A 15,456-nucleotide genomic window follows, 5' to 3' on the forward strand; every position below is an offset into this window, starting at 1 on the left:
AAATTGTAAAGCAAATATCGTTAGAGAGAGCATTTCCACTAGAAATGAAATACATTGTAGTTTCAAGTTGTTTTGCATGCGCTTTTTCGGAAAATTCGTTTGAGAAATTGTTAAGAATGATCGAAATCGAATCGGTCTGGCAGCGCCGGCAGTGTGACCAGCTGCCCGGCGCTTTGGCATTCCGTGCGTGACGAGCGGCTAACACACTGTTTTTTTTTAGTCTCAAAATTCTAACAAATTTATTGATAAACTAGCAATATGCTCGTTTCGCCCCACCCCCGCTGCGTGCACCGATATTAAAGCGCCCCAAATCGTGCTAATGGAGCAATATCGACGCCGTGCAAATCGACGAATTAACAGCCGCCGCTTCCATTGAATCGAAATACCCAGCCCAAAAAAAAGAGAAAGAAAAAGTAAAAGAAACGCGTGCGAGAGCGAGAGGGCTAGAGCGACCAGGGGGAGAAAAGCAAAATCGAGTGAATTTTGTTTGTTGTATCGGCTTTTCCCTGGATTAATCCCGTTTTCCCTGTGATTTTCCCCCACCAACTTTCCACGCCACCTCCCCCTCGCATCCATCGCATTTCGTTTTGATCGCGTTTTATATCGTCGAGGAGTTTTCCCGGGGATTTTCGCAGTCGGCGCAGCTAAAATGGACGCGGACAGGGGCGGTGGGCAGGAGACGAAGGTGATATACCACATCGACGATGAGACGACGCCGTATCTGGTGAAGATCCCCATTCCATCCGCCCAGGTGACGCTGCGCGATTTCAAGCTGGTGCTGAACAAGCAGAACAACAACTACAAGTACTTCTTCAAGTCAATGGACGCCGATTTCGGTGTGGTCAAAGAGGAGATAGCCGACGACTCCACCATACTGCCCTGCTTCAATGGGCGAGTGGTGTCCTGGCTGGTCTCCGCCGACGGTACCAATCAGTCTGATAACTGCTCCGAGCTGCCAACCAGTGAGTGCGAACTGGGCATGGGTCTGACCAACAGGAAGCTACAGCAGCAACAGCAGCAGCATCAGCAGCAACAGCAGCAACAACAGCAACAGCACCAGCAGCAGGTCCAACAGCAGCAGCAGCAGGTGCAGCCTGTCCAGCTGGCGCAGCAGCAACAGCAGCAGGTGCTCCATCACCAGAAGATGATGGGCAATCCGCTGCTGCAGCCGCCACCGCTCACATATCAATCGGCATCCGTGCTCTCCAGCGATCTGGACTCGACCAGTCTCTTTGGCACCGAATCCGAATTGACGCTGGACCGCGACATGACCGACTATAGCAGCGTGCAGCGATTGCAGGTGCGCAAGAAGCCGCAGAGGCGCAAAAAACGGGCGCCCAGCATGTCGCGCACCTCCTCGTACAGCTCCATAACCGACTCGACCATGTCCCTAAATATCATTACCGTCTCCATCAACATGGAGGCGGTCAACTTTCTGGGCATATCCATTGTCGGCCAATCGAATCGCGGCGGCGACGGCGGCATCTACGTGGGCAGCATCATGAAGGGCGGCGCAGTGGCACTCGATGGACGCATCGAGCCGGGCGACATGATCCTGCAGGTGAACGATGTCAACTTCGAGAACATGACCAACGACGAGGCGGTCCGTGTGCTGAGAGAAGTGGTCCAGAAGCCGGGACCCATCAAGCTGGTGGTGGCCAAGTGCTGGGATCCGAATCCCAAGGGCTACTTCACCATTCCGCGCACGGAGCCGGTGCGACCCATCGATCCCGGTGCCTGGGTGGCGCACACCCAGGCCCTCACATCGCACGACAGTATTATTGCCGACATTGCGGAGCCGATCAAGGAGCGACTGGACCAGAATAACCTCGAGGAGATCGTTAAGGCGATGACGAAGCCGGACAGCGGCCTGGAGATCAGGGATCGCATGTGGCTAAAGATAACGATTCCCAATGCATTTATCGGCGCCGATGCGGTCAATTGGGTGCTAGAGAATGTGGAGGATGTGCAGGATAGGCGGGAGGCGCGAAGGATCGTCTCGGCGATGCTGCGCAGCAATTACATCAAGCATACGGTCAATAAGCTGACCTTCTCGGAGCAGTGCTACTACGTGGTGAACGAGGAGCGCAATCCCAATCTGCTGGGCCGAGGACATCTGCATCCGCACCAGCTGCCGCACGGGCATGGCGGCCATGCGCTTAGCCATGCGGACACCGAGAGCATCACCAGCGACATCGGGCCGCTACCGAACCCGCCCATCTACATGCCATACTCGGCCACGTACAATCCAAGTCACGGCTATCAGCCGATCCAGTACGGCATCGCCGAGCGACACATCTCGTCGGGATCGAGTAGCAGCGATGTGCTGACCAGCAAGGATATCTCGGCGTCGCAGAGCGACATCACCTCGGTGATCCATCAGGCCAATCAGCTGACCATCGCCGCCCATGGCTCCAACAAATCCTCCGGCTCCTCCAATCGCGGCGGCGGCGGAGGAGGCGGCGGTGGCGGCAACAATACCAACGATCAGGACGTATCCGTATTTAATTACGTATTGTAGAAACCTTTCTTTTTGCAATCAAATTGTGTTTTTAATTAATTAAATTAAATATGTACGATTATTCTTTTTTATATACGAGTATACAAAGCAAGCAAACAGCAAACCACAATATAATAATTATAATTATAATAATAATAATAATAATAATACTTATGTATATGTATGGTATGTGTAAGTCATAGAAAAGAACGCGAAACACCCAGCCGCAACGAGTCAAGGATCAGCGAGGGCTCGTGAGGCAGCAGGAGGAGCAGCACAGGGATATCCGTGTCCGGCAGCAATCGGTTGTGGACCCGATCAGATCAGATCAACTGAGATATATGATATATGATATATATATATATATATATATATATAGGAACGGATGATGCGCAGCGGAGCGGAGCAGCAGGAACGGCAGCACGACGGGCGAGAATGATTTTGAATAAAGTTCTAAGAATTTAGTAATCACAAAGTAAATAAATACAAATAAAATGAATAATCGATGGCTTTTCCATTTTGCATGAGGTCGGCTTCATTATCGCATTTCAGCTGTTTTCAAGTGCAAATCTAATTGCCAAGAAGATTTTTAAAATATTCCTAAGACATATTAAGGTTTGTTCGAGCATTGAGGAATATTCATTAAAAAAGAAAGCTAAGTTGTGTTAGTTCTTATTCCTTTGTATAGATTAAAAATATTTAAACACTTATTAAAGCCGACAAACTTTGATTAGCCCAACTTTGCATCCTGAAAAGTAAAAGTCTCAACAAGATAATATTGTTCTTCCCCCAAAACCAAACAATGCGCCATCGAGAACAATCCTCGAAGTTGTGTGCACTCGCAGCAGAAACATTCCGGGCATGGGTGTGCACTTCATAAAGAAAAGAATAATGAAACCTATAAATAGAAAATCCATTTCGAGCAGCAAATGCATTCAATTCAACCGCCCAGCTCGGCCACTTTGCAACACTAAACCCGAAAATCGATAGCAACGAACGTGCGTGCTGTTCGATAAGCACGCCAAGGCAATTTATCGCTTTCTTTCCAGAAAGTTCGCCAAGCCAATAAGTTCTGCTGTGGGGAGAAACGCAAATTTCCAGTTAATTTGGATTGTTTAAATCCGAGAAAACGATGGCAACGGATGTGGAGCCGGCGGCGAATACGGTGGACAAGTTCTCCGCCAACGCTGAGGAGCTGGAGGGCTACTATCTGATGCTGGAGGCGGGAAATATTCCGGAATTGCAGTGGCAATTTCCGGGACGCAGGGCTCCTTCGCCGGAGGCGGGATCTGGCGGCAATAGCAAAGAACTCGAGCAGGCCACCGACGCCATTGAGCAGGAGTAAGAACAACTGCAGCAGCATCCGAAGGTTAACATAGCTTATGATTGATTTTCGTGGCTCTGCAGACCGCAGAAGGCCAACGATTTTGATTTCAGCGACGATGTGGCCCCCACCCAGATGCGCGTCCGCAGCCAGACGTCCACGCCAAAGTCGGCCAAAAAGAAGACGGCCAACTTCGCCGGCGTCATGGAGACGCTGAAGAAGAAGAACGCAGAGAGCTCATAGCACACGCCGAAATTCTGATGCTGATCCGCCCCAGGCAACCGGTTGCAGATCGTACTCTATCGCCATGCGGACTAGCCTACAAGCATCAGTCGTCTTGCAGCCATCGAGAGTAGGCGCTGTGAAGCTCTACTGCAAATCGGATCAATGTAAGGATTTAGAAAGAGTTTGAACTTCAACTCACTTAAGATTTAAATTACCATATTTATAGTTAGCATTTAGAGAGGAAGTTTCAACTTCAAAAAATGGACTTACTATGACCTCTATTAGTTAGTATCTAAAGAGGAAGTTTATACTTCAAATCAAAGGCGTGTAATGACTTAAATCACCATATGACTAGCTTGTAGCATAAATTGCAGCAGTCTTTGGACTTCTGAGAACTCAACTCAGACCATATATGTAACTAGCTTTTAAGGTTGTTAACTGCCATTGCATTGGTCAGTTCTTCATTTTAGACTAAGAACTTGTAATTGAGAAGATAGCCTAGAACTAATCAACTTATGTTTAAGCAGAGGGATGTGTATCTGATCCTTAATTAGCACTTAGGAAATTTACGTTCTAAATGATAATTATCCTTATTTGATCTATTATGACAATATTCTTGATAGTATTGTCCGAAACCGACGTTTGAAGACTAGAATATAGGAAAGAACGGATGTAAATTTATATCCAAGTCGGGTAAAGCGGAAACCTAGATAGGCAACTGGAAATCAGTCAACTTCTGTACATACAAGAACTGAATTTCACAAATAGCTGTTAAAACTAGAATATAGAATATAGTATAAAACAGATGTAAATTTAAATTTAAGACGAGTAAAGCAACTGGAGATCAGTCAACTTCTGTACATACGAAAACTGAATATAGAATAGAATTAGAATATAGAATAGAATTAGAATATAGAATAGAATTAGAATATAGAATAGAATTAGAATATAGAATATAATTAGAATATAGAATATAGTATCGAACGGATGTAAATTTAAATCCAAGGCGCGTAATGCTAATTACTAGATAGGCAACTGGAGATCAGTCAACTTCTGTACATACAAGAACTGAATATAGAATAGAATTAGAATATAGAATATAATTAGAATATAGAATATAATTAGAATATAGAATATAGTATCGAACGGATGTAAATTTAAATCCAAGGCGCGTAAAGCTAATTACTAGATAGGCAACTGGAGATCAGTCAACTTCTGTACATACAAGAACTGAATATAGAATAGAATTAGAATATAGAATATAATTAGAATATAGAATATAGTATAGAACGGATGTAAATTTAAATCCAAGGCGCGTAAAGCTAATTACTAGATAGGCAACTGGAGATCAGTCAACTTCTGTACATACAAAAACTGAATATAGAATAGAATTAGAATATAGAATAGAATTAGAATATAGAATATAATTAGAATATAGAATATAGTATAGAACGGATGTAAATTTAAATCCAAGGCGCGTAATGCTAATTACTAGATAGGCAACTGGAGATCAGTCAACTTCTGTACATACAAGAACTGAATATAGAATAGAATTAGAATATAGAATATAATTAGAATATAGAATAGAATTAGAATATAGAATATAGTATAGAACGGATGTAAATTTAAATCCAAGGCGTGTAGAGCAGATTACTTAGTTATTAGGCAACTAGAGATTACTCAACTTCTTCAAACAGCTTTTAGCTGTGCTGATTAGTTGCTCTAGTAAACGATCTTAAACAATGGCTACTTCTCCTTATGAACTAAAAATAGACTTCTAAGAATTTTGACAAACAAAGGAAAACGTAACTCTATCCCTTTCGTTTCCGTAGGAAAACCTTATATATAATAAGATGATATGATAATATGATATATGATGTTATGTATAGATTGGAATTCCCATATGGAAATGATAAAATAAATGCATATGCTGCGAACTCAATGGTTTGCAGTTAATAAAAGTTCGCATTTAAACACGTAAGAAAATTGATTTATTTCGGAAATATCCTTTCTCGTTAACAGCAATAATAAGTTATTGTGCCTGCGGGTGTGTGGTTGTGCATATACCGGCTTGTATAGTGGCTTGTATAGCTTGTAAATATATAATTCGTTTCTGTTTCGAAGTATTGTAGGTTAAAATGGCATTTGATCAACATTAATTGACATACCTTACGACTATATGTGCACATGTTACATTTTTTTTTGTTTTTATTTTTTCGTAGATTAGGCGGTTCGACTAAGTCGCCGAACAGAACAACAGATCGCAGCATCCTTTCGATCCTGTCGACGTCCATTCATTTTGTAAATTACCGTGTGTTGCCGTTTCGCGATTAAACCCTTAACTAATTTAATTATTATTTACACGTTATATTTAATTTAGTTTTGTTTAGTTTAGTTCAGTGTTTATGCGTGTGTGGGCATTACAAAAAAATTGAAGCTCAAGCTTAACAATATTTAACAAAGTTGTCTAAAATGTATAACACAAAGTAGGGTTGAGAATTTGTTTATACATATACATTTTTTTTTTTTTTTTTTTTTTGGATATATTAATTTAAAACTGATATATATATACATATATCATATAAAGTGTGGACTTTCGCTTAGTCAAGATTGGGGGCGTAATGACAGTGGAGGTAGGGGGCGTGGCCAGTGGTAAGCACAATCAAATAAAACTAAGATCTGGCGAGAATCCAAACAGGCTTGCGATGGCGTGAGTGTTCCGGATTTGGTATGGTGGATGATGGATGAATGGTTGGTTGGTTGGGGTCAATGTGATTCTTCCGATAGCGCTTTAAGCCAAGGATTTCGTCAAGTGGTTTTTGGGATCTGGCTTGTGTTGTTTTAAAAACGTACATTTTAAATGCTAACATCTTAAAAGACCCTATGCCTAAGCGTGTGTGTATATCATTTCATTCAGTTGTCAGCAGTCACTCGGCATCCGCCGGCTGATTCGTCGGCGACTGGTGTCCATCCGTCGGGTGCGTCACCTTGGTGGCCACCTCCTTTGTGATGATGTCCACGATGGTCGCGAAACTGGGCCGCGAACGGGGCGTGGCATGCCAGCACAGCTGCATCAGGTCGTAAATGAAATCGGGACAACTGGCCGGACGATTTAAGCTGTAAGCAAACGGAATTACATTAGGCGACATTGGTATTCACATCGAATTACACAAGATAACTCACCGTTCGCCGCTCTGAAGGCGATTGAGGAAATCCTCCTGCGATGTCTGGATCGGCACCAGGTTGGGCTCCTCGCCGCGCGAGAACATTTCGAAGAGCGTCACGCCGTAGCTCCAAACATCCGAATACGATGAGAATCTGCAGGTGGAGATGGCCTCCGGAGAGTACCTGTCCAATGGAAAGCAGAGATATTCAGTTGCGAAAGTGGCCCACATCAATCCAGCTTCATATTCCTTACCATCTAATGGGAATATCCCGCTTGCTTTTCGCATAGTAATATCCATCGGAATTGGCAAACTGCGCCAGGCCGAAGTCTGAGATTTTGACGCAGTCCCCATCGCCGTTGTGGTCCACCAAAATGTTGCGGGCGGCCAGGTCGCGATGGATCAGTCCCATGTCGGACAAGTATTTCATGCCCTGCGGTGAGAAGTATTTGGATTAAGTACTTGATCAAAGGGAATATCACTTCTAAAGTCATAAACATGAATTTTTTTGTACCAAAGCTGTTGTTTTTTTTTTCTTTTTGTCGAAAATGGTCAGTTTTTTGGCCACATCTTGGGTTGTTGTAGCCCAAACATGGATTGTCATACCTCGTTACGCTCGTATTTTGATTCCCAATCGATTGGGGTTCAAAATGGAAACTTTTAATTTTTTGAGATTTTTTGCAAATTTTGATGATGTTACCCCTTACAAAAAATTCAAAAATATGCGAAAATTATGAATTTACCAAATTCAAAAAAAAGTAATAGGATTTGTTAATTGGGATCATAAGCTCTAAAAAGCAGGCATTCCCTTCGACATTTGACCATTTTTGGCCAAGTTATGATGAAAAAACCCTCGAAATAATTGTAGTTTTTCCTTTGAGTTTCACCCTTTTTTCCCCGGAAAACTAGTTCCGTTCCAAAATGTTAGCAAATCATATTCATATTCATATTCGAGTGGACGCGGGCACTTACATTTGCAATGTCTAAAGCGAAGCTGACGAGGCGTGGATTATTGAGATTGGGTGCCGTGAAGCGCAGGTAGATGTCGAAGGAACCGGATTGCAGGTACTCCATGATGATGCAGTGCGACTTCTCTGCCCAATACTTGAACTTGACTATGTTCGGATGACTGAGGGTGCGCATGATGCCGATCTCGCGATGAAAGTCGGTCGACACCTGCATGGTGTTCAGCATTTTGATGGCCACCTGCTCGCGCGGCTGATCCTTGTCGTTGAACTCCAGATGACCCTTGTAGACAGTGCCATAGTGACCGCGCCCGATCATGTTCTCCATGTTGTAGATCACTCGACATTCGCTGGTCAGCGGTATGACCATCAACATATTCGAACGCGGAAAGGGTAGGAAGGCTAGGTCGCTTCTATCGAACACGGCCTCGTCTCCAGTTCCATCTGGAACGAAAAAAAAGAGGAATGTATGCCAATCTCTTGACGCTTTCGCTTGCCCAACTTACTCGTTGCGATCTCGGGTGGCGGCATATAATTGGGCAGAATTTCCGACCTGATCGTGTTGAGGCGCGAGAAAATGTCGTGGTGACTGAAGCGCTTGGTCTCATCATCGGACCAGCCATCCATGATTGTCTCGAATATCGGCGCCGGACAGATGTCCTGATCGAGCATCTTGAGTATGTTGCCATCGAGATTTTTCTGCCTGAGTAGCTGCTCCTGGCGCAGTGTGCTCAGATCTTCCTTGCAGCGCGAGAAGATCTCGTATATGGTGGTAGCGAAGGCCCACAGCTGGGCAAACTGATCCGTTTTGGCCGCCTGCAAATTGCGATAATACTTAACAGGTATCCATGGCGAACTGAAAGTGGAGATTGAATGATGTTATAAAGTTCTTTAAAGTTTGCTTTTTGCTATTCTTATCAAAGAGTATGACCAAACGAGAAAATGATTAGGCGGAAGTTGTCGGCTACTCACTCGGATTCTTGGAAGGGACGCGGATAGCCGGGATCGCTGATTTTCGCGTCTAGCACGTACGAATTCGGATCGTACTTGGTCACGTACAGATTACTGCATCGTATGTAGTTGTGGATAATCTTGTTGTCCTCCAAATAGTGCATGCCGCGCACCAATCCGTGCATCAGGTCCAGTAGACAATGCAGCGTTACATTGGGCGTCGAGTGCAGGAACTTGTTGAGCGGACCATACCGCGAATACTCCATGACCATCGTGTACGGATCGGCGAGCGTTAGGCCGTACAGCTTGAGGAACTGCGGCGACTGGATGAGGCTCCATGTCTGCGCCAATCGAAAGAACTCCATAAAATTGCCGTCGCTCTTCAGCATCTTCATCGTCACGGACACATCCTTGACGGGACTCTGTTGGATCCAATCGCCGCGCATCGTAAACATCATGCCATCGTCGCTAAGCGAAATCGAATCTGCAAAAGGCGAGCGATTAGAACGAAGCAAGGCAATTGAATATATACAGTATGACCCACCTGGATACCACTGCAGATCCGTTCTGGGATTGAAAATCTGCGGATTGCGGCGCTGCAGCTCCGCCTCGCTCAGTTGCAGGTCAGTCTTTTTGGCCTTTAGGTTCTTTGGCAGCAGCAGTAGCAGCAGCGGCGGCTTGTCGTACTTGGAGGCGGGTATGCGATAGCGATCGGGACTGTCCGCTTGGATGATGTGCGCCACTTCGTGCAGCGAGTTCAGTACGTGCTCGCCGTTGTTGTAGCTAAGCTTCCACTGCGAGTCCTTGCGCCCGATCCTGAATGTCTCCGTCTTGCAGCGCTCCTGATCGGTTTTCTTGGCCATGCTGCAAAGGTAGAGGATTTTCGCATGAGATAAAACCGATCACATTTCATTTGGGCATCATGAATCACGACAGGCAATCAGTAAGCGAAACAATTGGCCACATAGCGCACACAGCATTGTTGTGTATCATGTGGCATTGCATACAGAAATGTTTGTAAGCCTGATAACCGGCGTGGAAGTAACTGATAGTGTGAACGCGCGCGTGTACTCACATTTTGGTGTTGATATCAATGTAGTATATGTTGTATTCTCGATCGCATTCGCGTACAATATAGCTGCCGCACTTGTCCCCGTTCTCGTGCAGCTTCATCAGCGAATAGGCACCGCCGATCGGACCATGGCAGTGGAGGGAGCTCAGCTCCTCCAGGGAGGGCGTGCGGTACGAGTGGCACAGATCCTGCATCCATTTGCTCGACAATCTGCAAGGGAAACGGATGGGAAATATGAGTAAAAGCTTCGCTCATTTGTTGAATTGTTATTATTATTATTATGTTTGCATTTGCAAAGTGATTCATAGCTGGGAATCAATTGTTTCAATTATGCGCGCAATTGAGTCCTAAAAATGAGCATGCAAATAATCAACTTTATTGAGAAGTACTTAAGTATATTGGACTGCAGATTGACGCAGTGCGTTCTTTTCAATTCCCCATGCGATATAAATAGTAGTGTAACATTTAAATGCGATTAGTGCGGAATTATTTAATTAAGTTAACTGGAGAAATCTCCTGCAAGCATTTAGTTTCAAATTTCTTGCTTGTTTTTTTTTTAGTCTGATAACAAAAATCGACACAATAACTTAGTTTAAACAAACTTTTGGGCTGTGGATTTAAACAAAAAAAAGGAAGCATTTCAAGCACTGTACTTAGTCGCGTTATCAAATGTCATATTTATGTGGGAATCATAAACTGTGTAATGGCTTGTAAGTGGAATTATTTAGCGTTTGCCATTGTATAATGTTATGAAATGAGTTCGTGGAATTAATGGCTTGATGGTTTTTTTTAAATCAATGGATGTTTAAAAGAAACAATTGATCAATTTGATTAAGAACATTGGGCACTGATTATTTACTACTTTCTGGGAAAAAAGAACAGATTAATAGCTGAAATTTAGGTGGAAGCAGTCTGAAGCTCACCGAGTACGAGTGGACAACTCACCTGATGTAGATGCCCAGGTAGGAGATGAAGGACTTCATCTCCTTCTCGGTCTGGAACTGCATCTCGTAGCCCTTGGGCAGGCCAACGATTTCCAGTCGCACAGAGGTGTCGTTGATTTTGGAGATCATAAAAATTCCCTCCACGGCTCCAACCAGGATCCACTGCAGAGGAAACAAGGATTATCAATGAGCTGCTAGTGCAATTACATGTGTCTGTATGTATGAACATTTCAAGATTCTTTGCCACCGATAAGCCACTTGATTACATTCGCTACGAACCAAGACAATCGCGTTAATTAAACTGAGAAGTCTACGAAAATGTTTTTAAAATAATATCAATGGTATTTCCATATTTAAAATGGCCAGCTAAATGAGTGATCTGCATTAAAATGCGCTTATCGATGGGAAACCAAATACGATTTCAGCAGGAAACATAGCAGATTATGTGACCATATAGTCACAATTACCTTGAGTGTGGCCTCGGAGGTGACCCTGGCCACCTTGAGTCCCGGCTCCAGGGAGTCGTGTGGAAAGACTCGCACATAGACATCGATTCCACCGCTGGTGGAACGTCGTTTGGCCTTCTTGCCACTGCCGCCGAGTCCAACGGAATTTGTGTTGGTGGTAAGCGTGGACAGAGTGTTGCTGGAACCGGAACTGGACAGCGACGACGTCGAGTGGGCCAGACTGGTGCCGATGGATCCGCTGCCGCGGGCCACCTCCTCGTTGGGCAGATACTGAACGGTGCAGGTAAACTGTTCGGTCATATAGGTGGGCGCCAGGTGGGAGACCTGATGCACATAGTGCCACTTCAAACGCTCCACACTCAGCGAATTCGCCTTCAGATTGCGGAAAACCTCGCGTATCTTGGAGCCCACAAAGAAGCTGTGGGCGCGCCACAGGCTGGGTGGCAAATACAGTTTGTAAAGCTTCTCGATGGACCGCATCGCCTGCTGATCCTCCGACTGTTCCTGATCGTCGATCAGCATGTCCATCACGGCTAATCCCGTTGACTTGTCCTTGTGCTCCGGATAGCGAATCTCCGGGATTTGCTCGGTGCGCATATCGTAGCGCATCTGGCGGTAGAGGAACTTGTGGCTCCGTCCATCGATCAGCTCCAGCTGGCTATCCAATTCGGGCACACGGAACCGCATACGAAAGCAGTAGACCAGCTGGCAGTTGAGTCGCTCGCCGGGCAGGCACCACGTCAGATCCAAACGCACCAGCGGCGAGGGCCGTCGCGATGTCGAGTGCTCCCGTATCCCGTAAAGCAGCTGGGCAATTGGAGCAATGCCCAGCTGGCGGCACATCGTATTGCAGATCTCCTCGCACAGCATATTGGGATGGAAGCGCTCAAACTCGCTGGTGGTGAAGTTGAACACACGGATTGTGCCATCGTTGGTGTGGATGCTCTGCGAGGAGGTGCCGCTGCGCAGCGAGGAGTTCGTCAGGCTGGCGCTGTCCGCCAGCGAAGTGCGTCCGCTGCTGCTGTCGTCCATTCTATCCTCTCCCCCGTTGGCCAAGGCCATGAGAGGATTGTCGGTGAGTGGTCCCTTGTGGGCTGGGTGCTTTGCTCCTGCAAGCCCAGTTTCTTGGCTGGAGCAGTTTCCTCACGCGACCTCACTGGAACTAGAGCATGGGAGCTTTTCTAGGAATTTGGCGCGTTCTATTCGCTTCTTAATCTTCTTGTTGTCAATAACAATGACCACCGCGACTGACTTGAGTTGCTACTTTTGGGCTTACTGCGAGTACTCCTAGAATCGGCGATGCTCTTAGCCTTGCAGTTGCAAGGATGCCCCGAACTCCAGCGCGAGTTCCATGGATGTCGCTGGCGGAGAACAACCTGGACTGCTTCTCCACCTCCTGCACTTTAGCAATCGCCAACGTTCCGAGCCAGAGCACTGGAAATCGGAAATCACAGTGCACTGGTCCGAAATTAGACACCCGAAACGCCAGCAAGATCCCGAAATTTGCGGGGCGTTTTGGGAACAGGGCCACGGGAGTGGACGACGATATGGTCGCACCTTGTTTATAGAAGCCTTCGATCTGAAAGTGGGCATGCAGCTGAAACGAAGCTGCAATTACGAAGCTACAATACAAGCCACGAATATCAGTGAAATTTATCGGATAATTTGCACCTCACGATTTCGATTGGCCGACGGCCGAGCCACTTTGTCATCGATTGTCCAATGACCTGTACTATCGCACCAGGTGAACCAATGGTTGGCAACGCGAAGTTCTAATTCTTTTTCGATAGCTTGCACTAAATATAAATATATAATTCTTGAAAATTGTACACCCTCATTGCCATACATTCGCTTGACTGCAGCTTTTGGAAACTTAGTTTTTTTTTCGTGGAAATAAGAAAATTCGGATGGTAAAGAAGTAGCATACTATTATTTGCACTCTATATACTAGCCATTTAAATACGACAACAGTGCAATATGTATATATGTTCCAGTATCGAATAGCTTTGCTATCGAATACACATCGATTTTTGTAACTCCACAGTTCACAGCTGTCACTGCCGTTTATATAACCTCAAACCTTAAAATATATGAAATTCCGGACAAGCCCGGTCAATTTGTAGATTGCTAACTGAAAATCACACGATGTCCGATTTTGAGAACCTTTCCGGCAACGACAAGGAGCTGCAGGAGTTCCTTTTGATCGAGAAACAGAAGGCACAGGTCAATGCGCAGGTGAGCCGAGTCCCCAAACATTCGTAATCATAACAATATGCCCACACTTTATATCGTCGCCAGATACACGAGTTCAACGAGATCTGCTGGGAGAAGTGCATCGGCAAGCCGAGCACCAAACTGGACCACGCCACCGAGACGTGTCTGAGCAACTGCGTCGACCGATTCATCGACACCTCGCTGCTTATCACCCAGCGCTTCGCTCAGATGCTCCAAAAGCGCGGTGGCGGCGACCTGTAGAGTTGTTCACATCATCGACATTGATACCGGGATCTGGGTATCAGAGTCCGTGGGCGCTTCCGTCACTGTCCTACTGTTAAATCTATTTTTAAACAAAAAATTATCATGTAAGAACATTTTTTTCCGCGCTGCGTTTAGCCGCCGGCATCCAAAGTATGTTGCCCGTAGCCTGCACCCAGCCCGAAATTGAAATCCGTGATTCCAGTTCCGGAATTAATCTTTAATTCGGTAGCGCAACTCAATTGTTTGGTCGGACCTACGTTAGCGTACCAAAAATAAATACATCTTTCGTTTCGTATGTTTAAAATGCATTGTGTTGTAATGGTGTGTGCTTGGATATTCTTAATCCCTTTTTAAATAATGATGAAATATTGTAGATAGATGGCTTAATATTATGCTGAATTGAAATTGGATTACATTGTTTTCTGAAAACATTTCATAAGGTTACATTTAAAAGTAACCCCTTTAAAAAATTTAAATTTTATTGGACGGAAAAGGGGCTTAGAATAAAATAGTAGAAGGTATTCCTTAAGTGTTTATTAAAAAAAAATAGTTATTCCATATAGATAGTTATAGTGCTCCCACTCGATAGTATTAATCGGGATAGTATTTTAACTTTCCAATTGAATTTCCTATTCCTATTTACGCAACTTTGAACACACAAGTGTAGCTGCCATTTACTGTTTAAAATTTAATACTAAATGTAATATTTATGCATTTTTGCTAAGACCAAAGGTAAATACAGCAATACTTGCGGAGTTATTTCGCGCGCTCGATTTGAACGTTTGCCCAGGACTTCTGATTGGGCAGCACGCGCAACGCGGCTCTGGTCACACTGATCCCAACTAGAACTAGTGTTCCCGTGAGCAGAGCAGAAAACCGTAATATATATTCTCCAACGTGCTGCCGCTACTTATTTATATTAAACATAAAATGCCCGAAGGCTGTGCCAAACGCATGTCCTTTTTGCCAGTGAGTGTGTGTCCGTGTGTAGTATAATATACAGTCGGTGTCGGTTTCTGTGAAGTGCAGAAGTTCAGAAGGAGAAGCGAAAAGCGTGAAAAAGGATCAAGTGAAGAAGCATGAAAAGTTACCTTGATTTGCCTGTAGGACTAAAAAAGGGACATTACACTTTTTAAACGGTGCAACTTTTAGTTTTTTTTTGTGCCTCTCCTATCTGTGTATGTGTGTGTGGTGGTTGTCCTCCTCCTTGCACTTGTATGTGTGTGAAAGGGATGTTGTTGTAAATACAGATGATGATATAAAGCAAGTACAGGAAAAGTCAAATAATTGCCGAAAGGGCACGTGTGTGTATGTGTGTGTGTGTGCGTAACGGTACAGCAGCCAGCTGATTTTTTTTCCGTGCGAA

General features: G+C 44.9%; 5 protein-coding genes across 6 annotated transcripts in view; 4 read left to right on the forward strand and 1 right to left on the reverse strand.

The window, feature by feature from the left end:
* Nucleotides 1-181: 181 nt before the first annotated feature.
* Nucleotides 182-3,002, forward strand: LOC6617660 (segment polarity protein dishevelled). Its single transcript, XM_032725460.1, has one exon. The coding sequence runs from the start codon at nucleotides 650-652 to the stop codon at nucleotides 2,519-2,521; it is 1,872 nt and encodes a 623-aa protein (XP_032581351.1). The 5' UTR covers nucleotides 182-649; the 3' UTR covers nucleotides 2,522-3,002.
* A 533-nt stretch (nucleotides 3,003-3,535) lies between these two features.
* On the forward strand, nucleotides 3,536-6,023 carry LOC6617661. Of its 2 annotated transcripts, XR_004362560.1 has the most exons (3): nucleotides 3,536-3,841; nucleotides 3,908-4,213; nucleotides 4,276-6,023. XR_004362560.1 is itself a non-coding variant. In XM_002041938.2 (2 exons), exons 1-2 carry the CDS (start codon nucleotides 3,633-3,635, stop codon nucleotides 4,065-4,067), a joined length of 369 nt encoding a protein of 122 aa, XP_002041974.1. In that variant the 5' UTR covers nucleotides 3,536-3,632; the 3' UTR covers nucleotides 4,068-6,023. The 2 variants fall into 2 exon arrangements, 1 of the variants encoding a protein (XP_002041974.1); XM_002041938.2 differs by having other exon boundaries at nucleotides 3,908-6,023.
* Nucleotides 6,024-6,623: 600 nt separating this feature from the next.
* LOC6617663 (tyrosine-protein kinase hopscotch) lies at nucleotides 6,624-13,545 on the reverse strand. The gene is made up of 11 exons (XM_002041940.2): nucleotides 12,889-13,545; nucleotides 11,613-12,774; nucleotides 11,147-11,307; nucleotides 10,205-10,411; nucleotides 9,674-9,993; nucleotides 9,151-9,613; nucleotides 8,685-9,034; nucleotides 8,186-8,622; nucleotides 7,468-7,646; nucleotides 7,233-7,397; nucleotides 6,624-7,166 (listed from the first exon to the last, which is right to left on the reverse strand). Exons 2-11 carry the CDS (start codon nucleotides 12,672-12,674, stop codon nucleotides 6,977-6,979), a joined length of 3,534 nt encoding a protein of 1,177 aa, XP_002041976.2. The 5' UTR covers nucleotides 12,675-12,774; nucleotides 12,889-13,545; the 3' UTR covers nucleotides 6,624-6,976.
* Nucleotides 13,546-13,649: 104 nt separating this feature from the next.
* LOC6617664 (mitochondrial import inner membrane translocase subunit Tim8) lies at nucleotides 13,650-14,394 on the forward strand. The gene is made up of 2 exons (XM_002041941.2): nucleotides 13,650-13,847; nucleotides 13,911-14,394. The coding sequence occupies exons 1-2, from the start codon at nucleotides 13,758-13,760 to the stop codon at nucleotides 14,085-14,087; spliced, it is 267 nt and encodes an 88-aa protein (XP_002041977.1). The 5' UTR covers nucleotides 13,650-13,757; the 3' UTR covers nucleotides 14,088-14,394.
* A 549-nt stretch (nucleotides 14,395-14,943) lies between these two features.
* LOC6617665 (disks large 1 tumor suppressor protein) overlaps nucleotides 14,944-15,456 on the forward strand; it is a 36,732-nt gene continuing 36,219 nt past the window's right edge. The window contains exon 1 of the mRNA XM_032725785.1: nucleotides 14,944-15,059. The gene's annotated coding sequence lies outside the window, so the exon portion shown is untranslated. The remainder of the gene's footprint in view (nucleotides 15,060-15,456) is intronic.

The sequence above is a fragment of the Drosophila sechellia genome, chromosome X (genome assembly GCF_004382195.2).
Source record: "Drosophila sechellia strain sech25 chromosome X, ASM438219v1, whole genome shotgun sequence".
NCBI classification, from domain to species: Eukaryota; Metazoa; Arthropoda; class Insecta; order Diptera; family Drosophilidae; genus Drosophila; species Drosophila sechellia.